The 24,473-nt window shown below is 36.7% G+C and overlaps 1 protein-coding gene across 4 annotated transcripts in view; it reads right to left on the minus strand.

Moving 5' to 3' along the window:
- The window catches only part of rxraa (retinoid X receptor, alpha a), a 172,195-nt gene extending 149,466 nt beyond the window's left edge, over positions 1 to 22,729 (minus strand). For 2 of the 4 annotated variants that reach the window (XM_079586676.1, XM_079586672.1), the window contains exons 1-8: positions 22,662 to 22,729; positions 22,109 to 22,156; positions 19,237 to 19,333; positions 19,010 to 19,099; positions 15,556 to 15,595; positions 14,955 to 15,232; positions 13,549 to 13,693; positions 9,941 to 10,075 (exon numbers count right to left, since the gene is read on the minus strand). In XM_079586676.1, coding sequence (XP_079442802.1) covers positions 9,941 to 9,971 — 31 coding nt within the window. In that variant the 5' untranslated portion in view covers positions 9,972 to 10,075; positions 13,549 to 13,693; positions 14,955 to 15,232; ... (3 more) ...; positions 22,109 to 22,156; positions 22,662 to 22,729. Of the gene's footprint in view, positions 1 to 9,940; positions 10,076 to 13,548; positions 13,716 to 14,954; positions 15,233 to 15,555; positions 15,596 to 19,009; positions 19,100 to 19,236; positions 19,334 to 22,108; positions 22,157 to 22,661 lie in introns of all 4 variants that reach the window. The other 2 variants (XM_079586674.1, XM_079586673.1) reach the window with 2 other exon arrangements.
- Positions 22,730 to 24,473: the final 1,744 nt, after the last annotated feature.

Raw genomic sequence — 24,473 nt, forward strand, 5'->3', positions numbered from 1 at the left:
ATTTATTTATGAAAAAAGTATATATATACAGTATATATATATATATATATATATATATATATATATATATATATATATTTACTCTAAAAAATGCTGGGTTGTTTCAACCCAATTTTGGGTAAAATATGGACAAACCCAGCCGTTGGGTTAAATTTTTACATTATATTTTTAACCCAACGTTCAGGTCTGTCCATGTTTTATTTTAATTGGGTTGAAACAACCCAGCATTTTTTAGAGTGTGTATATATATGGTAATATGCACTCTAAAAAATGCTGGGTTGTTTCAACCCAAATTTGGGTAAAATATGGACGAACCCAACCGTTGGGTTAACATATTTAATTAAAAAATGTAACCCAATCGCTGGGTTTGTCCATATTTTACCCGGGTTTGGGTTGAAACAACCCAGCATTTTTTAGAGTCTGTTACAATATATGATAATATATAATATATTTGTAATATATATTGTTACAATCTTTTGTAACAATATACACTAACATTAAAAAGTTTTTTCTTTCTTTTTTTGAATAATTTTTATTCAGCAATGATGTGTTAAAATTGATAAAAATGATAGTAAAGATTTATATTGTTAGAAAAGACTTCATAACACAATACTTGCTGGGCTGTTAATACATTTAAAAAGCGTTATGTCATGTTGCCTCAAGAATCTTTCTGGTAGAATTGTATAGGCTATATAAAATGTAATAAATTAATAAATAAATTAAAGATAGGGTATAGGCAATGTTTTTCATAAACACCTTTGTTATACTGTTTGAAACTCTCTTCACATCTTGATAGCAATCTATAATAGAAATGGTCTAAATATTATAAAATCTAAGCCTACATATATCTTCTATGGAAGTCTTAGAACCAAAAAATGTTCGTCCAATCATTGCATTTAGTCCGAGCCACTGAGCCAACAAACAGCAGTTGCCTTTTACAGTTCCTCCTGACCCAAATAAACGAGCTTATGCTGTGTTCACGCCATGTCGTAATTACCGTAATGAAGTCACGCTCTACTCTGAGCTGTTCTGAAGGGAGGGTGTGATCTCATGCTTTCAAAGCTAGCTGGCTATTGCTAGCCTCTCCGAAGTTGCCTACCCTACCTTTAATACATAAATGGGCACAAATAGGTGGGACTTTGCCACAAACCACCAATAATTGAAAATGACTGGTAGCGTTTGGCATTTAGTTTGATGTTCATAATCTTGTTTCTTGAGTATTACCATTTGTAAATATTGTATAAATACTGTTGTGACCATGGTTGATTAATTTAGTTGAGAAACTGAACATATCTTAATACATACATTGCCACTGATAAGTGGCATCTGTCCACTCTTGAAAGGCAGCAGCCACCACTGATCTAATCAGTGACTGTGGTTTCCTATGCTACCATGCACTGTCTCCAGACTACAAGCTCCGTACTTCATAAAGTGGGATTAATACATAACTTTATGCCTGAATCTCACGAAGTAATAAAGTGATAAGTGAGCCACAGATTTACCACATGAGTTCTGTTAGGCGATGTCTTTCTATGAGCTTATTCAGGTTCAGGAAGAACCGCTCTGTGGTCTTCACTGGGTGCCTGCAGGCCTAACAGATGCTCTACTTTTCACATTAACCAGGCCTACCAGCTCATTGTAAATACACACAAGAGTACATTACTTCACAATAGATCAAATCTTCCAACAGCTTTAGGCTAAAGAGGTCACAATGTAGAAATGTGTACGTCTTTATTCATTTCAAAGCCATTTAAAAAACAGAGGCTACTGAAACGGTGTAAGTTATGATAGCGTAGACCTTTGCGGGGAAACAAATGTAGAGGAAATAAATACCTCTGCTAATGTTCTACTGAACATTAGCCTATACGCATAAATGAAAAATCTAAAACACTTTCTTTCCCCATTGTGCTCCAAATAAGAAAACATACAGAATCTAAAATTGTAAACATAATTTTAGTCACTTATGGGCTGGCAATGCATTATGGGAGATAATACACATCCAGACATTTACAAAAGGAAGATTACAGATCAATATCAACAAATTTCAACTGTGGACAAACAAGCAACTGAAATCTAGAAGAGGCACTGAAGACTATAAAGTGCAACAATGCTCATTGATTGATTGCTTACTGCATACAGCAATTAAACCGGTTTGCTAGTCTTAACTTTAGATGCTAACTAGACCAGCTGAAGTCTAGCTTTAACTAATTAAAGACTAGTTTGGTAAGACTGGAAGAGCATCTTAGACAAGAAAAACAATTTTGAGTAAAACTGAGTGAAGCTGAAGAGCATTGCATTGTGGGACACACAGTTTGCTCTCTGGTATTCCATGCATACAAAAATAGTACATTCAATGTTTAGTATACATAATGAAAAATTGTACAAGTAATATGGTTGTATGCTATTTCGAGCACCAGTCTCCTGGACAAGACGAGCCCATGGAGACGAGAGTGTCTGAAATGCCCTTCTCTGACTGTGGAGCACTGTACTATTACGTCCTTCCCATAGAGTGGTTTCCCTCCTTACCATATCCATTCTCATCACTACTAAGCCAGCTAACCTTCCCAGAGACTAGCCATCCTTGCGGTCATGGCACTTGGCGAGTGCTGAGTGTGAATTAGACATGACTGGGTAACTGCCGCCCAGAGTCTTATCCCTCAAGAGAGAAGAAGCGGACTACAGAATACAATTGGATACAAAAACACAAGTGTCAAATTGTCCATCAGTGACTTGTCTCCTTCCTGTTGTCTCTATATATTGATAATGTTTGAGGCAGAAAACCATCCAAAAGCCATGAACAAAAGCCAAAAAGCCTGTTACTGCACCTGTCAAAACAAATGTTGAAGTAAACAGCAATACCCACAGGAAAAAAGTTGATAATGACTACATAGACAACTTTATAGCTCAATTTTTTTTTTTTAAAGTCAACATGAAATCACAATTGACAATATTTACTTGATTAACAGTTTAGACAATTTAGCAAACTCACATTCTTGTCTGGCCCCCATTCTGGCATGTAACGTCCACTTTTCATAATACAAACAAGATCCTCCCTACATTTGTTTTCATTAAATATCCTGTCTGAAATGCATCACATTACTGAAGTGACATGGTTTGCACACATCAATAAATGTTGTCTTTAACAAAAATATGATCTACAGCCTCCAAACCCCTCATACAATGGCATTGTTTCCTTCAATTGTACTCTGTACAAACGTTTAACGTTTGTATTTCAAGTCATTTGAATGAAATGGACTACATAATTCAGCAAATAACTATGAAGGACATGTGCATAAACATATTACTGAATTCAAATGTAGCGGCCTCTCAGTCTGCAGTCTATTTCGAAACAGACCACATAATATATATGGCATTAAGCACTGGCCTCTAATTTAATTTCCTCTCAAATTTGGCAGCACAGCTGCATTAGTTCACTGTGAATCAATACGAAGATGTCTGCACTGAAAAAAAAATCATTTTACTGTCTTTATTCCAAATTACATCATGCAGGAACATTAAAGTAAATTGTAGATAGATCCTGTTTCATTATTTATTGTTTCATAGACAGTAATTACTGTCAGACGACTTTGATGTGGTGAAAGCACTGCTCCTTCCCTTCCTGTTTCCCTTCCCTGCGAGCCGCCCATTCTATAATTATTCAAAGTATAACTGTGATTAATTTGATTAAACAGTCCATGCTATGAATTAAAAAAGAGAGAAAAATATACATTTTAAGTAATTTGGTTTGGTCTCATTTTTGACCACTGTGGTTAAACTCCAGTCTTCACTTCTTCTCCTTGAATAATATTATGTCTTGTCTTTAAATAGGACATTTTTGTGGTATGCCACAGTACCTATTCAACTCTGCTAGACCCCACGAGTGCATTCAAACAAAGCACATTTGGAAATCATTATGATTTAGCTGCTGAATGGAGCTAATGGATGGGAAACAGGGTTTAGGGGGTTTATAGGGAAGCTGATGAACATATTCAGAGAAGTCAGTTCATTAGTCTTGGCTGAAAGCAGCAAGCACACTCGTGCAATCATAGTTCACTGTAGGCACACATCCTAAGTGCTCACTGAGTGTGGTCTGCCGAGCCAAACCAGAGAGTTTACACAACCTTAAACGAGCAATCTACGGAGTGCTAAATACCACCTCTCTGAATTTATGACATGTTCTGACGATAGTAAAGACAACCGCAATGTACACACACAGGAGGAGTTTCACTTTGAGCTTGGGAGGGGGGAACAAAATTCCACGGGAAGGTGTATTCACACCAAGGGATCAAGGTTTGGTTGGCTAATATAGCTGCTGGTAGTTGCCAGTGTAGTGCAAGATTAAATTTTCTAGCTAATCAAAAGAGCAGTTAGCTCTATGCTACGCAAGTAGCCTAAGCTCTATATGCTAACTGAAAACACAAAAAAGGTAAATGTTTAATTGTTCAAAAATGTGTGGTCTATTAGAATTTATGCTATTGAAAGAAGTCTCAAAGCAACATTTATTTCAATACAGTAACACAGTATTGTAAACAGCAATATATATTTCATATATTTTAAAATGTAATTTATTCAGTAACACTTTAAGGTGACCTACAAGTTATTACAAGTACACTAGTAATAACAGTAAATTATACATGATTACAAGTAACTAACCCTAAGTCAAACCCTAACCGTAACTCTGCAGTAAGTACATGAAGTTAATTAATATTTAGTAGTAATATAAAGTACTTATTTTAGTAATTACAATGCAACTAAATCACATTCAAATAAAGTGTAACCACTTATTCTTGTGGTGGCAAAGCTGACGGATAAAAATGTTGATTAAAAAAGCAATTTCCTATCATTTCAAATTAGCCACAGAATAGAGCACCAATAAAATCTTTGACTAATAGAATTGCTTGCGGCAAGGATCTTGCATGACACCAAAACTACACAATTCGATGGCCAAAAAGAATGTTTCTCCAATGATAACCATTCAAAAGTAGCCATGTATTCCGACAAAATAAACGTTTTTATTTCAATATATCGCTAAAATCAATTACAGAATGGGGATGGTGATAATTATTTTCATGTTATGGCTAATAGCAGATACATGGCAGATTTTAAAATTCAATACTATTTTATCTCAAAAAATAAAAAACACTAAACCCAATTGTTTTAAATGCTGTGAATTTAGGCATGCCAACATTATAATGTCCAGCATGAAGAATTAATATTTTTAAGAATTGGATGGATTACATACATTAATCATTTAATAAGATTAAATGTAATCTTTCTTTAACAACTCATTTTAAATAAGTGTAAGATGATATCTAAATGTAAAAATGGGAGGAATGACCATGCATAATTAAATATGCGATTTCAAAATCCAATACAGTAAAATAAAAATATCTCTAACATCGGTCTCCACATTGCATACAGAAGTTACTTGTACTTTTGTGAGTGTAGCTAACAATGCTAATGTAGCTTTTTAGGTTAAATTCTAAACTTTGAGTATCCAACAAATCAAAGCATTATATATCCACAACAGAGATGCTAACTGGAGGACTTTAAAACAAGTGTGTCATATCTTCACTATGCAATAGGCATCTACTCTTAGCCCAAGTTCAGGTGATGTCATACGTCCTGCGGTATGGTTGGATTGCGTGGAGGGTGGCCACTCTTGCGTGAAGGATAGTTTGGGCTTTGCTGGCGTGATCTTCTGCCTCATGGATTGGCTGCATGATTCTCTCCTCAGTGCAAGCCTGCATGGTGAGCTGTCAAAGTTTATTACAGTCACACACTTCCACGATCAATAGAACCTCATCCCGAGACATACAGGGAGAAGGAAGGATGGTGAAAGTGGAAGAGAAGTACACAGAAAAAGGACACTTGGGGAAGAAAGATCAAGGGTAGAGGATGTAGTGATAATTTGTTTGTGCCTCTTTTACAAAACATGCAATCTCTGAGAGAAGTGCATAGTCAGCCACACTGTCAGAGTTTCAGAGAGATATTAATGAACCATTAAGAACATCGTTTTAATGTGCTGAAGACAAATCAACCAGTTAATGTTGAATCGGGCTAGTGAACCCCTAAACGATTCCTTTCAAGAAAGGGCCTAAATTACACCCGATGGCATAAACATAGGGATGAAATCTGCTCTGCATTTATGACAGATATCATAAGCTCTTGATTCCAAACAGAGCAACAATCTTTTCTACAAACACTGGCAGAGAGACAATCTTTCTTGCTTTCTAAATCATGAAAGGGTCCAAGGGTGTGCCAAAGCTTCCACACACCTTCTTCTGGGGTTTTGTTTAGTTGCCAATCTGATTCTTTTGGCAGACGACTGTGTCACTTATGAGAAAGCAGGATTTGTGTGGCTATGAGGCAGATGGAGAGATTCAGAGAGCCGCGAAACAGGAAAATGAGCTGACAAAGCATGCTGAAGTCAAGCCCGGTCTAGACGGCAATCAACAAATCTTTGTGAAATTATAGCCTGCTAAGTCTTCAACACATGACATGTGATCGCCAATGAGGATGAAGAAAAGAGCATTTAATTATATTAATGGACATATTTTAGGGCTGGGGGAATTAACGCGTTAATCTTTGCGATTAATTTGAGATGTTTAACGCATAAAAATAAAAAATAACGCAATTGACGCAGCACTTTTTTTTGCCTCGTCTTAACGACTTCATGTTGTGGCTGCTATTGTGAGTGTGCCGAACCAAGTCACCCTGTCCTGATGGAGAAGGACAAGGATGTTTGCATTTAAAAAGTTGCCTAATGGTGCGTTTGACAAAACAAAGATGCTGTGTACAATTAGCAAAGCTGAATTAAAAAACCATAGAAGCTGGATGCACAGAATTTTCGGCCAACGAAAATGGCATTTTTGGTCGAAGGAGAAAAAAGGCAGAAAATCTAAGCCGAAAATGTCGCCCCGCCCCTCCATGTTCGGCGATCAGGTTTAATTCTCGCACAGCTTGTTTAGTAACTTCACGAGCGGGTCTTTTCCACTACGTGTGTGTGCCGCGCTCTCTGTTCCGCACGCGCGCACATGTTTGTGTGTCGTCGCACTGCACTCTTTGCTCGTTCTTCTCTGTCATTCACAAATCACGCACTGGAAAAGTAAAGTCCGCTCAAATAATGTGAAATTTCTCAGAAATAGACTTCTGTTTACAATAGCCCTACTGAGCTGGTAACAATGGTAAAATTACCTGCTCTGATCACATGCTCTGGTAATAATAGCTTTGTAGGACTATACTTTATTTTGATTATTAGTAAAAAAAAAAAAATCTGTTAAATCTGAGTTTGTTGCATAGAACTGAATGAAGAATAATATATTGATATATTGATGTTTAATATTATTTTAATATAGGGCTATTTTCTGTCCAATTTTTGTAGATATTTTTTTTTTCTTTCTTTTTTTCTGCGTTTAATTTAATTAGGTGATTCTACGTTTAAATATTGATGATTACAAGCTTGGGGGAATTGCGATTAATCACAGCAAATTGTGTAATTAGTTTAATTTTTTAACCCAGCCCTAATATATTTACATACCCTTTAGATAGTGTATGTAAATATGTATGTCACAGTCTTCTGTATTATTTGAATATTTGAAAGAATATTAAAATAGAAATATTTCACAATATTACTGTTTTTATGCAGCCTTGGTGAGCATAAGAGACTTCTTCCAAAAACAAGAAAAAAAACTTGATTATTCAAAACTTTTGCAGTATGACAATTGGCTTTTTTTCTGTATTGTATTCATATTTGTCATATTTTACTCTTTTATAAGGAGGATTTTGTCCCCAAAGTATAGCTAAACAAACCCACACACACCTACACTCTCCATCTTGGCATAAACTGACACGTGTATCTATAGGACACAAATAATTGTTTTTTCCCTATTGGATCACTGCACCCACAACATGTATGTCTGGTCAATTGTCTGGTCAATTATTCAGCTAGGGACTAGTGGTTGTTTCCTGCACCTGAGAGGCTGCAAGACAACCCAAATCTAACTGCTTCGGCAGTCTGACAGTCTACATCTCATCGTATACTGTAGCCCCCTGAACAAACACACCCATGTTCAAAAACACTACTTAGGATGCAAAGAACAGCCTTTTAACAAAATTATTTCTGATTATTAAATTAAATTATGACTAAAATCTAGAAAAAACAACAACGGTCACTACAGAAGTCCCCTCAAAAGGTACACATCTAACTCGAAAATGTACATATTAGTATCTTATACACCAATAAGTACTATTTAGGGATAGGCAAGGAAGTCTTCCTCTGTCTATGGGTGCCTAGTGATACATGTACAGTATTTGAAGGAGATTTGAAATTACTTTGCAGGATTAAAGCAAATTCGATTTCCGAAAGCCCTCAAAGCCTAAGGTTTTTACCTCTATGTTCTTGCAATGCACTATTCCTATTCAAATCAATGGATTGATACCGTTCCCTCTAAAGACTCTAAAAGGTCTGAGCGTCGTGTCCATCTGACATACAGCAGCTCAGGGTGGAGCGTGAAGCTGCTAACGCCTCACAGAAAACACTCTCTGGCTTTTGCAACAGCAGTGGCCTACATTCCAAAGCCCCGTGCCAGCCCTGTTGCAAAATCAATACTCAACAGCCTCTCTTAACAAACACCCCGGCTCTTCCCAGCGGTATGACAGCTCCGCAGCCTGCCAAACCTCTGTCAGGCTCATATTTATGCGTTAAGATTGAATTCAACATTTTCCTCCCTCTCTATTTTCTCTTTCTTTTTGTCCTGATGGATGAAATCCGTGGCCGTAGTTTGGTAGTCGAGCCAAACAACTCAGCCTGCGGTCCAGCCTTTACATAAAACCCCAGTGAGAATCAGCCTGTGCAACCTTGAAATAAATGTACTTGTGGTTATTTAGGTGGCTACACACAAAACACAGCTATATTAGTGGCAAACCGGCGCATTTCAGGGCACATAGAATAAGAGCATATACTTATTGCTCAAAAGAGCAGCAGCGGTTCGCCAACTAATATTTGCTATTCAGCCGAGTCCAAGATATTGCATTCTCGGCTCCTGCCGGGAGTGAAACCTGCACAGAAAGATTTTGTATGCCAGAAGAATGACCTTTACAAAGTCCAAGTAAAAACCAGCTCAGTCACCGTCCAGTGGCATAAACCAACTTTAAAATGCCAACAATCACTTGCTGGAAAACACATCATTGCCTTGTGACATAGCTTCATGCTTGAATGCTCGAGTACTGTACCATTTATCAAATGGTTTAGAACATTTCCAAGAAGCACTTTAATCCAGCTGCAATTATCACAAACATCCACACATTTAGAGTGCAACAAAGTGCTTAATTATATAATTAAGTGCAGATGTTATAATTATAATTTTTTATTCATTCTCATTTTCTCCAAGTAAAATCCTACCATTGGATGAATATTCTGGGTTATACAAGTTACGGTCTAACGAAAGCATTTGTGGCATAAAGTTGGCACAACTACCTCGATTTCTTTAAAAAGAAAAATCCAAAATCGAGGTTACAGTACGACACTTACAATAAAAGTGAATGGGGCCCATCTTTTGATAATTTAAAAGCAGAAATGTGAAGCTTATAATTTAAAAACAGCATTAATTCATCTGTAAAAAAAAAAAAAAAAGTTGTAATGCTGTTTAATTGTAAAAAAAAATGTTTTTTACAGCAGTTTTAAGGTTTCAAGATTAGTATATAAACAGGCCCATTCACTTCCATTGCAACTCAAATTGTTTAAAAAATTGTTTTTATATAAAGAAGTATAAATGAATATGTGTGGTAATCAACATCATGCCACAAAATGCTGTCAACTGTGCTTAACTCCCAGACTGGGAATATTCCTTTATGCAATGAACGCTGTAGGCAGGATAATTAAGTGCAATAAAAAGCCCATTGAAAAACAATCTAACATATCGCAGCCTTTGAGACTCACCCATGTGTATATCAAGGCAGAAGGGATCCATGAGGAACAGCTACAGCAGATAGATGGTTTGTGTGAGAGATGAAGCGAGCTACGCCAGCCTGCGGTGATCTCTTTAGAGAGAGCTTCTCTCCTCCTGACATGTACCTAGGACAAAACAAAAGGTTTCTTTCAGGCTCCTCTAAGAAACACACATCCATGAAGTACCATTCTCCCCCCCTCCGAGCGGTCATTTAAAGAATAGACTGTCCCCTGCTGCCGATCAATCTGTTAAGAACTCTCCATTCTCTCTGAATTAGGAAATCCTGGCTTTCTTCCATTGGAAAGCTATCGAGAGTGAGCACTGCAGGATGGATTTCCAAAACAAGACTTTCTCATGCCAAGTGGCACCTCTGTGTACAATTGAATTCCAGTAGGGTTTGTTTCTCTGTTTGTTTTACGTCCATGCAATGGTGCTGCACGTCTACGCCTCGCAAACTAAGATTTCAAGAGCAGGAAATCTGATTAAATCAGACATGCTTGTGCCATTCAAGTAGCATTTTTAATTACTAAGAAAACAAAGATATATATAATGAACTATGACATGCATCCATAGGAGTAAATATGTATTTACCATATAAACAACATACTGTAAATGGGAACTAGGTCTGACAAGCTCCAAAATAAAAAAAGAGCAGCATACTAGTACCATAATATACTATTTTTACATCTATGGATATGGCAGTCACTAAGATTTATATGAGTAACAACTACAATTTTGGTCTATTCCTCAAACAAATATATTCTAAGACTTCACAAGACTACAATATATCATAAGAATCATATATACCCATTTATGGCCACTTTTAAGGTTTTTAACAGACATCATCAACTTTTTGGGTGAACCGTTTGTTTAACATCAGGACATTTAAACTATGATATGAAGTATTCTAAAGAAAATAATGCATTTACACAGAGAACTGTATATACAGAACAAGGGGAAAAACAGGAAAGATTTGCTTAAAATTAGAGAAAAACCAATAGCTAAAAAGACACATGAATGACCAAAAATCAAGCTGGCCTATGCTAAAGTTAAAGAAAAAAATCAATTCCGCACAAACCATGAATCCAGAAAAGCACTCAAAAATAGCCATAAGAGAGTACATTTGCTGCATAATATTTCAACCTCCAAATGAGGCAATTAACTAAATCGCCTTGTCTTGACAACGTAATAAGGAACGTAGGAGGAATGGCACAGCAGAGATGCTCACAGCCAGCCTGACCCTGGTCCAGGCATTGCTCTGTTCACAAGAGCACTTCAGTCACCGGCCGTGTGACCACACTCACCAACGGAGAGGACAAATCGGCCACTTTAATAACCAGAAATGATTCAGGAAAAACGCTTAACGTGACAGTTAGAGGGGGGGAAAAAGACACATTCAACAATCTATCATCACCCGGCAGAAGATAATAGAGTATGGAATATGGTTTTGTGTTAGTTATCACATGTCTCAGCACTCATTCCGGCAACTGCGTTTCTGGTTTACCCTTCTAATCCGTTATTGTACAGTGTACAGTAGCTTATCTTTAGGCCCAGACGGAATTTGGGCATTTTCTATACTGTCTTTGAGAGAAAATTCTGCTTATTCATAATTCACTTCCTGTGTGTCCACTGTCTGGAAAGTCCAGATAGGTTTTTCTAAGATATCAAAGAGCCAGGGACAATGTGTAGGCTGTGTAGGTACAGTATCCATCAGTGCCATCTGCTGTCTGCATAACATGACAAAACAAAGAGCGTCAGTAAACAAATCACAAACTACCATCGTTTGCTTTATACACAGAACGTTTTTAAACTTCTTCTTTACATTAGGATTATTGTATTTGTTTATTGGCTAAAATGTCACGTTCTGGTCTTTATTCAGTCAAAGAGGTCCATTAGAGACATTTCAGTATCTTGAGAGGTTTGTTGACATCGTTTGCAGATTTGACCTTTAATGAACGACCCATATAATCTTGAATTTAATAGAATATAATTTAAGAGTCGATGCTTCTGCATTTACAGTATGTACCCAAAAGTAATGGAAAGGAAAAAACAACCCACGTCTCATTGTTGACTGTTATTTGCAATAGCTCTCAATACCCCCTGAAATTACATTATTTTTCGTTTTCTGAGTTTTAAGAGGGTTGAAAATTGACAAAAGACTCTCAGAGTGCTGTGGCAAAGAAAGCAAATGTTCCTGTTTGAGAAAAACAAGCGTTATGTGCTAATGCATGAACTATTTTTATATTTTCTGAAGGAAATGTTATCATGGTGTTTTGGCCAGCTGCAGTCTGACATGTATACATGTCTGATTTATCTGTACAATCAGAAATGTCTACAATAGCATTATCTAGATCTGTAAGTCTGACTTTGTAGAACTATTTTATTTAGACTAAAGCGTTTACATGACATTTAAAAAAAATTACTTTAATTCATTTATTTTTTGTTGTTTAAAGCTGCAGTCCGGCACTTTCTTGGGTTTAAAAATATAAAAAAAGACATTTTTGAAAAAAAACTTGACCAGCCAGTGTTCAAAACGATCTGCTTGCCTTACCTCGATTCAAAACGGTAAGCTTGTAATAATGATTTTAATTCCAGTGGTACTGGTGGATTTCCGCGGGAATTTCGAGCATGTCTTTGCGTCATTACGTCACTTCTGTACACATAGAGAAGGAGTCCCCGGCTAGCGTGTGTGGATGATGGAGGTGGAGGTTTAGCTTAGCACTTGGTATGGCGGATCCCGGAAGTTTAAAGCGACAATCACCAGTGACAACTGGAGATTCACCAGTTGTAAAACCCAAAGACTTCGGACTTCAGAGTGGCTACAGAAAAAATATATTTTTCACGTTTTGACGTGATATAAGCAATCGTTAGATTTAATCAGCATGATATAGCCTACTGCAATGCTTCCCCCCACCCCCCGAATTTGGTCAGAACAAAAGTGAATGTTACTTACTTGTTCAGATGACATTTTCCGATGAAAATTCTAATGTTGACACTTTCAAAAAGTATACTCTGAGATTGCTGATGACAGTAGTACAGTATCCACAGCGACGCGGCAGCGACAGGTTCCCCTCAATACATTGTGTTCATCCGCGCTGTTTCATGCCGATTTACTACCCACGCACAGTTAATAATTCCGCGAATAACTGCAATTGCAGATTTCGAACAGAGATGGCGACAAAGAGGAAAAACGACGGACTGCAGCTTTAAAGCTATATATTTTAGTATTAATATATAAGGTATATATTGTTATTTCAAATAAATACTTTCTATTTATCAAAGAAAAAATCCGTTGCCAAAAAAATAAATAAGCAGCACCACCGTTTTTAACATTGATAATAATAAATGTTTCTGGAGATCCAAATCAGCATATTAGAATGATTTCAGAAGGATCACATGACACTGAAGACAGGAGTAATGATGCTGAAAATTCATCTTTGCCATCAAAGAGAGTTCTTTCAAAAATATTACCAAATCTTATAGACTCCAAACTTTTGAACAATAATGTGAATAAAATAAACAATTTCCAAGGCAAATACAAAATTTCTACTTTAGTTTGACTGAAATTTAATTTATAAAGTGCATGATGTAAACATACTTGCAGAGAAGAGCAGAAGGTTGAGGGGTTGAAAGGTGTCCGGTCCTGAGACTGTGAATTGGTCCAACTTTAATTAAAGCTCTTGGTCAACAGGGGACTCTTGAGATCTGTTAGGGGTCCCTCCGAGGCCCTCGGCACATGTGCACTGAGACAGGAGATATATGAGACTGGGTAAACAAATCACACAAAAAAAATTTTTTTTTTTAGATATATATATACAGTATTTCACATCAGTGAAGCCTCTACAAGTAATGCTGTTGGGTTCTTCCCTGCTGTCCAGGCATTTTTCTCATTAGGAGCTTTTGACACTGCTGAGGGGAAATAAATGACCAGTAAAGCTTGTTTTTGAACAATGCTTTAGGATTTTTCATCCAACAAAATGGGAAAGTGTGACTGATTGCCAACGCCTGAGCTGGAGCACGGTGGTCCAGCGTTCAAAGTAAGGTTTTTGACTTAGTGATAAATTATTAAATGTGTGCGTGTTTGGAGATACGTCAAGCATATTTGAACAGATCTAACTCAAGATAATCAGATGTGAATATTATGGCCAGCAATTTGGCTGTTTTGCTTTGGTGTTGCATTAAGTTTCTGCTGCAGAACAGGCATGTCGGCCTCGTCGCTCTGAAACTCTTGCTTTATTGGCCAGGAGAAAGAAACAAAAAAACATTATTTTATGTTTTCTACAATATAGAAGAGTGACAGAGGAGAAGGCCTGGTCAGATGTGGCCTCCCGGAGAGCCGGATGTTTGAGAAAGACAATATCATGAGCATTGTGATCGAAGGCTGCCTCATCAGAGAAAGAGAGAGAGAGCGAGAGAGAGAGAGGGGGAGAAGTGAAGAAACCACATCTGTTTTCACTCAAAACAATCAGCAGCAAGCAACACTGCAAGCAGCTTTCTAAAGCCTGCCGAGGGATGGCTCAGACCAGCAAATTTAGACATTCTTCGCTTGAGTGTCAACACAGATTGAATGTTATGCAAACGGACGTGGAATCCCAATCAGTCAAGATGGCCAAACCAAAGGAGGCTGTTAAGTAGATTTCACCGTGGGACACATGAGAATGAATGGAGCCCAGCTTGATGGATGAGAAGATGAGCATTAAATTTTACACTCTGGATTTAGCAACTGGATCATTTTCTGGAATAGGAAACTCTTAAGCCCAATGTGTGTGTGTGTGAGAAATACATCATAATATGTCAATTTTTACTTTATTGAATTGTTCAGGTTGGAGGCAGTCAAAACAACAACCAAACTTATGTGTTGTGAATGGTTTAGACAAAAAATTATACTCACAGAATGAGAAACCTACTTTTATGCTGCTACTGTATAGACTACTGGAAGTCTGCTGAGCCACAGCCTTTTAAATTATTTGAGAAACACTCTCTCTTTAAAGCTGAATTATTTACCGCTATTTTATGAAGAATCTAGCCAGCTGGTCTTCCAATGTGTAGGCTCATTCCATGGACCTTCATGAATGCGAGTGTGTTGACTTCGGTCCTAACACTGACCACTTCAATTAAGTCAGCCCAGGGCTCGTGTTCCAAAAGGAATGAAGGCTGGCTGTCCTTATGCAGAGGTGGAACACTTGTCAGCCGGTGCACGTGTTTGTGCCCAGTGGCCTTCGCGAAGATGACAGCAATCCAGGCCTGACCATGAGGAACAGTCTGTTTCCTGAAAACAGCACCTGGTGGGTGATGAATGCGAAGGAATATTCAGCTTAAACCAAAATAGATTTATCTTAGATTGATTACTATCACAACATACAGACTCTGACACATATTCAATCATATTATATTACATAAAAACTTACAAATAAAAATTTAAATATGCAATATAGTTATCAAAAACACTCATAAGATTCAAATTTTTCTCATAAGATTTCAAATTTTTCTAACACTAATTTTAAGATTCATTTAAATTGTACATACAATTTTCATCCATTTGAATTATGCAGTTTTAAAGGGATAGTTCACTAAAAAAATGAAAATTCTGTCATCATTTACTCACCCTCAAGTTGTTCCAAACCTGTGTGAAATTCTTTATTTTGCTGAACACAAAAGATGATATTAGAAGAATATGGGTAACCAAGCAGTTGATGTGCCCCATTGACTTCCATAGTATTTTTGGAATGGAAGTCAATGGGGCCATGAATAAATTCATTTAGAAAATACTTAAAAGTCTCCCTGTGGTGAAAATCAAGTAAAATAATACATATAAAATATCCTAGTTATGCATTATCTTTTGAGAATATAAAAAAAAAAAAAAAATCCAAACAGACCTTTTTATGCAGAAAGCAGCGGTCTAATGATCTATAATCTATCTGCCAATTTATCTTGGATTGATTTATTTTTTCAAAAAGCACAAGTCAATATGAGATTGTGCTCTCCAATCTCCACAAAGGATACATGCTGACTTAGAATTTTGCCAAAATGTGTTTTTTCCCTGTTGGTGTTGTCTTAAAATGCTGCCTATGAAGGTATCTCACTAGGTTTTGGAACAGAGCTAAACAAACCAAAGCTTTATCATCCGTCTTCAGCTCAGTTTGAACCCATGAAGCTGAATGATAGTCCCTGCCAGATTAAGCCTAACAAATAGGTGTACTGTATGTTTTTCTCATTTACTGAGTATCTGGCATGTGAATGAAAGAACGTGTGTATGTGGAGCATGAGGACACTTTAGTCCCTGCTGAGAGCGTCCTGTCACTGAAGCATGGCTAGTTTAGCCCCTCTCAGCTCCGCTGGCAGAAAAGCCAATGAGACGAATGGACAGAACAGATCAAAGGCACCCTGGCTGTGGGACTGAAATCCACTTTACTGTAAGGCATCTCAGTAAAATAGGATTCATATTTTCCACAAGTCCCCGGTTCCCTCGCTCTCCTCCCACATAAGAGAAAATAGGTGAAGACCAAATGGAGAGAATAAGGTGGAAATTGAAAGTGGACGAGTGTCTGTGAGAGAAGACTGCGCAAAAACACATTCTTTCACACATCATTTCTTGTAATTGATTAGGAATTCGCTCATCTGTTCTGTTTTCAATTTCACAGCAAATCTATGAGACAGCTGAACCAGTCTGAGCCATTATCATTTTCATTTTTCACTTTAATCACACCAGCGACTGCAAACCCAAAGTGAAAACAGCCACAGAAGAATTTCCACATTTACTGTCACTCCCAATCACAGGTGGAGATCATTTGTTACTAGTCATTGCCTTGTACAAATCACTTTTCACAATTGGTATAGTATGTTATATTTTTTTTATTAGAACCATACAAAGAGGGTGGGGTTCACAGTGTGGGTCAAATGGACCAAAATCAACAGTGGGTGAAAATGTATAAATATTTTGGTAACGCTTTACAGGAAGTTCCCCAGTGGAAAAAAAAAAAAACTTCCAAAATGTATTTAAAATATGTGCATTTCATACTAAGTATACTACATATCCATTTTTATATTTACTGACACATCGCTTGAGACTAAATGATATAAATATTATAATTAAAATGTATTTGGAGTACCGGTACTTCTTTATTGCACAATACACATTTCTTAAAGGTCCCCTTAAAATAAAACGTTTTTTAGTTTTTAGTATGAATATGTTAGCCTTGAGGTTTTGTATAAGTTGGCGTGTTCCAAAACAATGACAAAATTTGCATTTAGGAGATTTAATGGGCACCTATTATGACATTTAAAATGTTCCTAATGTTGTTTTGGGAGTCCCCAACAACAGTTTTACATGCATGCAATGACAAAAAACACTTTTGTTGTCGTATAATATGCATTTATTTTTACCTGATTTGCTCACCGACTCCCAAATGATTCGTTCAACGACTCATTTTTCCAAACCCCTCCTTTGCGCGACGCTAATCTGCGATTGGTCAGATGACCCAGCAGTGTTTACAGAGATAATACTTATGGTTTAACACGGAGTACAATTATGCTTTTATCAATTAAATTGTGTTATTATAATGATTATAGTCCACTGCTTAGTTTGTAGTAAAAAAATAAAAATAAGATAAAGAATTTAATGTTGTTAGCGAGCATAGCCCAGAGTTCATATTGTAAAAGCACAATCAGTCTTTGTTTGCGTTAGCCCGATGCATAAACATAACGTTTTTACAAAAAAAAAAAAATGCAGTTACGTTACTACGAGGTATTATTCTATTCTTTAAGACAACTCCGAAAACAACGACAAACACTTCACATATCTCTCAATACAATTGTCATTGAAGACCTAGAAGCTAAACGGTGCTTACACAACAAACAAAATAATTATTAAGCAGGCTACATAAAACATAAAAGCAACAATTATTAATAACACTTACAGGTTGTGATACGGAGGAGGAAGCTGATGCAAATACACTGGGAACTGAACCTTCCTTCAATATCAGCCGGCTCGCGAATCCAAGTTTGATTGCATTTAAGTTGGTAAAGCAATCGTCTTCAAAATGGCGCGAACAAAGCACAAGGCTCAGACTATACTTCTGTGGTATAGTTATATGAATTGTAGCCACTTAGTCTTCAAATGCTCCTCCTTGGGCAGATGAAAAAAGTTGGCTTTTGAGTCGCACTTCAGAACACAGCGTCTCGTCGCCATGATGTTTTCCCTTGCCTTGGAGCGCAATAAGTGGGCGTATCGTATTCAAATAACTTGACAAGTTGACGTCATCTAGTCAGAGAAAAAGCTTCGGTCTTCTAACGATTCATAAAAATGACTCCGAGTCGACTCTTACTTTTGAAAGACAATAACTTTATATACGGTGCACTTTCATATTTCAAACTTTGCAGGATGTTTTTGTTCACTTAGATCTATGTTACACACTACATGAAAGGTAAAATAAAAAACACAAAATTCCATAATAGGTGCCCTTTAAGCATTCAAAACTTACAGTCTCTCACTTCCGCTAAAATGGATCTCAGATTTGTATGTTATCACCACGGACTTCAGCTTCTCATCACATCTTCAAATCCTCTCTAGAATCTAAAGCATCCCGCTCCCTATGCTATAAATACCACCTGGTCAAAGTGACCGTTGACACATCACGGAGCAATATGGGTTAGAGTGTTCGGTCGCTCAAAAGTTCGAGTTTTATTCTGTTTTCCAACTGTGTTGGTTAAAAATGAAATGGTTAGAATTTATTCACACCTCTATTGAATCCAACGTATCATCAGCGCTCAGATTCGTTCCATGGTGCTATCAAGTACGACTTGCAGTCTGTGAGGTAAACTAAACGCTATTGGCTATTTAAAAAAGAGGGAGGAAACATTCAATATGTCCCGCCTTAGGTTCCTGTTTCAGTGGAAATTACGTTAACGCATCATACAAAGCTGCGCGTTCCAAGGCACATCAGTGGGCCTTTTATATTAAGCCTAACTCACATTTGGTGCTTGGTGACTGGACCAAGGTTATATCATACCCACTACCCACCCTGTGAAAATCATTTTGCTTGAGACTGATTGCGCTTTACCTTGTTCTGCCATGATACCTCAAAGCTGTCCCCCATTGGCCAAGTAACTCCTCTCAAAGTGACAGATGTCTCACACCCAAGGACGGACGTCTAATGACAGTGAAAACACACCCAGCCACTTCTTCACTCCCACTCAGACACATCAAATTCACAGTATGAGTGATATGGACAGCGGTGAGTTGAATTCACAAACTAGCACTTAAAGGCTGCTGTGTGTAGAAATGCACCTTGAGTAGGCTGTTCATCATGCCGAATATTTGACAGCAAAGCAATATGTTTATCACTCATCTTCACATTGGCAGGTGCCCTTAAGTCCTCAATCATCTACAACAAACAGAGAAGATGCAATAATTCCTTTAAAAGTGTAAAGTTAGCCTGATACAACCTAAGTGCAATCTAAGGGTCATTGAAAAAAGCCTACCGAACTGCCTCGCTACATATTGCCTACATAGACAGCTGCCTTCTATAGCACTATAATGGTTAACTGTTATGGAACATCATAAGTGACTGATTTGAAACTAGGGATGCACAGATACCGATACCGGGCCCGATACTGAGTTCATGAGAGGAAAGTCTAATAATTGTGACCAAACAGACAAAATACACATTTAGGGTAAAAGTTAAACAGTGAGTTTTAAAACGCTTAAAACTATTTTTAATACAAGAAAAATAGCATGGATTTTATAATAGATATTTACAATCAACAATTTTTCGCCTCATCCACCATCTTGGATTTATTTTACAGAGCTTGTTGCAGTGCACTCTGGTATTGCTTTCGCCACAGAGGATACATTACATACTTTACTTACTATAATAATAGACAAACTTAATTGAGATTCATTAACTGTGTTCCTGAAAGGTGTAAAACAATATGGTAAGATTATTTTTTTGTTGTTGAAAAAAATTAATCGTTCAGCTAAGATGCATTAAAAATAACAGGAAAGACTCACATTTTTACAAGAAATAAATCATTGTTCTTTTCAACTTTCTATTCTAAGACTTCTGGAAAATGTTTTCATGAAAATATAAGCAGCACAACTGTTTACAGCGATTTTTCTTGAAAACCAAATCAGCATATAAGAATGATTTCTAAAGGATCATATGACACAGAAGACTGGAGTAATGAAGCCGAGACTTCATCTTCACCATCACAGGAATAAAAGCAAACACAAAAAAAGGTCTGTGTGGATGAGGGTGGTTTTGTTCAGATGGTTTGTTATCAGTTCTACTCCTGAATAGAGTTCTCTTACTTATCTTGTCATCTTGGATTCCAGTCTGGCAAAAAGCAGTCTTTTCTCAACATCATGACTTTTATTAGAGTCATGGGCTATTTGCTGCTTAGTCACAGTTTATTAAGTGCAAGAAATAGAAGTATTCTGCTAAGAAAAAGTACTGTCTAAAAGGCAATAACAAGGTTTATTTAATTGCAGTGTTTTTCCATCAGTAATAATGACTTTCATTTTGCTACTGACTGCATCATTTTAGTTTACGAAATGACTAAACTAATGCATTGTTATAATACACTCGAGTCCTGATGATACTAAGAAACGGCCCAAATGTTTTCTCTTTCATCCACTCACCTTCTCTCTTTGATGAAAAAGAGGGAAAATTACAAAATAAAGAGTCATAATATCTAAACTGAGAGAAAGCAGTTACAAGCCCAAAATTACACTACATTGTAAAAATAAAAGGTTCCTGGAGGAACCTTTTGGGGTTCTTCACTTTGCCACACCGACGGAACCGTCTATAGATCCTCTAGGCACCCTTTAAAAGGGGGCGGTTCTCTGAGGAACCACACAGGTTTCCCGAGAAAGTCTTATATGAAGCACTGTGTGGAACCGTTTGGGTACCTCCAGACACAAATTTTTTTTTTTTTAGTTTAATTTCATGTTGTTACCATTATGTTGTAAGTCTTTTGAAGCCATATAATAGGGTAGCTTTTTTGTCTAAAAAGACTAAACTTAAATTACAATTCAGAGTACAAATGTCTTATTTAAATGCAAATGATTAAGGTATCAACACTATTCCTGCGCCCCATGACGTTTTGCGCGAATTATGGGTGTAACTTCCGTTAAGCTGTAAACAATCAGTGAAAAGGCTCGCTCTATGAACGCAATTTAAGAAAGTTAAGACAACGTTAATCTACTCAAAGTTCAAACATCGAACATTAAAAGGAAATTTAAAAGTGTAAAAGCATCAACAAGGTACTTTCAACTGACCAAATAACCGCAAAAGCACGAGTCTTTGGTTAAAGATCACTGTAATATATCTGTAACTTATGTTGCCTTAATCAAAAATGTTCATTAACTTCAGCATTACATTACATGTTACTATTTCAAAATGATTTCCGTCATTTTGACAGATTATAAATTGCATTTACTTGTGAAAACACACCTGGAAAGAGATGTGAGGATTTGATGAGAATAACGAGAGAGATTATTTGCGCATTCCAGTGAATTATTAATGGAATATCGGTAAATTAAATTCAGGAAACAGACCATAAATGCGCAGTATAGCCTATGTTGTCCTTTTTCATACTTTTACAATCATGTTCTTGTTATAACATGTCACGTTAAAATACCAAGTGTAACGTTATTCTCATGATGCCTGAAAATAAACCATGAAGGGAAATTGACAGCTCATCCAGTCAAACTAACAGATAAGCTTTATTTGTTTGGCAAACTTATGATTTTAAATGATTAGTTTCAGCCTTTTTGAATGGAAGTTCCCCAAACCGGAAGTGCCACCCATAATTCAAAACACAGTGAGATCGTCAGGAATAAGGTGGATAGCCTAAGAAAAAAATGCATAGCATTATTGGCTCCAAATCTGTGATATTATTTTTCTGAGTAACATGAATGAGATATATTTAAATGCAAATGGTTAAGGTATAGCCTAAGAAAAAAATGCATAGCATTATTGGCTCTAAATCTGTGATATTATTTTTCTGAGTAACATGAATGAGATATGAGAGCATGAGGTAAGATTTTCAGAGAATAACTGATTAAAAAAAACAAGTACACAGTGAGTCAAACAATACAATTTCACACAGAAAAGTTCTTAGTATTAAAGTACTTGCATGTGGTGCAGGTAACTTACTGTAATTCAATGTTGCCTCTGAAATGCTCAGATTGTTTTAGAAATGTTCTGGGGGGGGGGGGGGGGGGAGAACAAAGCTGATTATCCATTCACAACATAATATTTATTGGCCAGTAAATGGCTTTAAAATGGTATTTGAGAGAATGAGGGTATTTGTAGTAAGTTAAGTAAACAAAAACAGACCAAACTATATTAACCTGTGTTGTTATTCATAACTAACGCCAATGACGACAGCAGGAATCAGCTAAATTAGTTATATCAGCAATTTGAAGAAAACTTACTGTACAGAATACGTTGAATTGAATGACTAAAACAATCTCTAAGACAATAAGTCAATGGTTTCCAGTTGTTCATTAGATTAGTTAGCATCGCGGCTAAAACCTTCATACTCATTATCATACCACATAACGTTAGCCTACTGTGCGACAAACGAGTGGTATAACACGTAAAAACGTAACGTTAGTATTGTATAATAAATGTAGTTTATATATGTATGTGTTTGAATATATAGTGAGTAGATTCTGTATTATATTTCTTTGGCGAGTTTACAAACCTTGTAACGGAGAACCGGAACGGCGGAAGCTGCGGCAGGCTTTGATGAGAGGAGCCATTACTTTCAAATCTGATGATGATCAGCTGATCGTTGTTGCGATTACATCAGAGGAATAGCAGCAGTTTCGTGACAGATTAAAACGCTTCTTGTTCTTCATATTATTAATATTGTTGTTGTTGTTGTAGGTTTAAATTAATCAATAAAATAGGCAGAATAGGCCTAAACAGAATATAGCCTAGGCTAATAATAATAGAATAGGTGGACGATGACACAATTTTCTTCTAGAAACTAACTTGTTGTATTATATTCTTGTTATCAAAAGCTGCTTTGATACAATCTGTATAGTAAAAAGCGCTATATACGCTAAGGTGACTTGACTAATAATAATCTTATTCTGGCCTCACAGAACCATTGGGTTCCTCCAGATGCTGGCTTTAACATATAAGAGATCTTCCAGGAACCACTTAAATGTGAAAAGATCTTACAATAACCCTTTTATAGAATTCAGGTTCCTCTAATTTTGCAACGCACTTTGAGGTCTCATGGTAATGAAAAGGTGACTCCAGAACAGAACCTCTGAACTGAATACAAAGTGCTTAAAGGATACCATAAGTTCCAGCAAGAACCGCAAAATTGTCAATGCTCCACCAGTAACCCTACTATAGGAGAAAGAGCTTTGAGGCACGTAAACTACATTTTGAAGTTCCTTGAGTATCCGACATGATATTTGAGGCACCTTTAGTTTTTACAGTGTAATGGGGGGGAAATCTGACATGAAGCAAAACAGAACCAGGTATGAATAAATCTATGATTACAGGTATACAGTAATATTACATTTACTCCCTTACTGCAATACTACTGTATATAGTGCAAAGTGCAACCTTTCTATCCATCTACTACGTATATTAATAAACACTCAGGACTTCTGAGGCCATGCAGTCCATTTGCTTGGGTCCTGATCTAACCTCAGTGCGGTAGCTGTGAAGCAAACTTTGCTTTCTCTCTGGTGCCACGGGTAATGGATGTCTAGAGCCTTTTTTCTAAAACTTTAACAGCTGACAAAGTGCAGTTAATCTTTCATTTCCCTTAGAGGCACATCACGACAGCCTATTGGATGTCTGCTTTAGAGAAGATATGAGATACAAATGAGTCTCTGGACACTCTCCTTTCTTGATCTGCAGGTGTCTGCTCTTGTCTGACAGCCAAAGACTGACGCATGGGTGTGTCAACAAACAATTCATAAAAATTCAAAGGCAATACAAGAACGCATCCCAGAGAATGGATTGTTGTAAACTTATAAACTTATGTTCAACAATATAGAAATCAAACAATACATTGGCTAAAGCCATTTTTATTCATTTGCCAAATCTACATTTCATGCAATTCATTTTATTGCGATGGATGGAACAAAGAAGCAGATGGATGGATGATTACATAAACATTGATGAACATGATGGAATAGTCACCAGGTCTCTTTTTGAGCATTAGAACACTAATCCACAAGGTTTTAAATTTGCATATGGTATCCATTAAATGTTATAGGAATTCCATCACAACTTTAAGAATTCTTAATCTAATATATTATGACATAATTCTCTGCTATTTATTATGTGGTTGTATATCAACAGAATTATACAAAACGATGGAAAGAATCATGACTCATGCTCTCAAATTCCCGCCATTTGCTTTGAATGATTGAGCCATTCTCCCTGACGGAAAATTGCAGAGCCTTTACAGAGTGGGGGTCTGAATTAAATGTGTCTCTTTTGAAAACAGGTTTCTCAAAAGACGTTTCTACTAATTTTGTTAATC

Source organism: Phoxinus phoxinus (assembly GCF_949152265.1).
Source record: "Phoxinus phoxinus genome assembly, chromosome: 17".
NCBI lineage: Eukaryota > Metazoa > Chordata > Actinopteri > Cypriniformes > Leuciscidae > Phoxinus > Phoxinus phoxinus.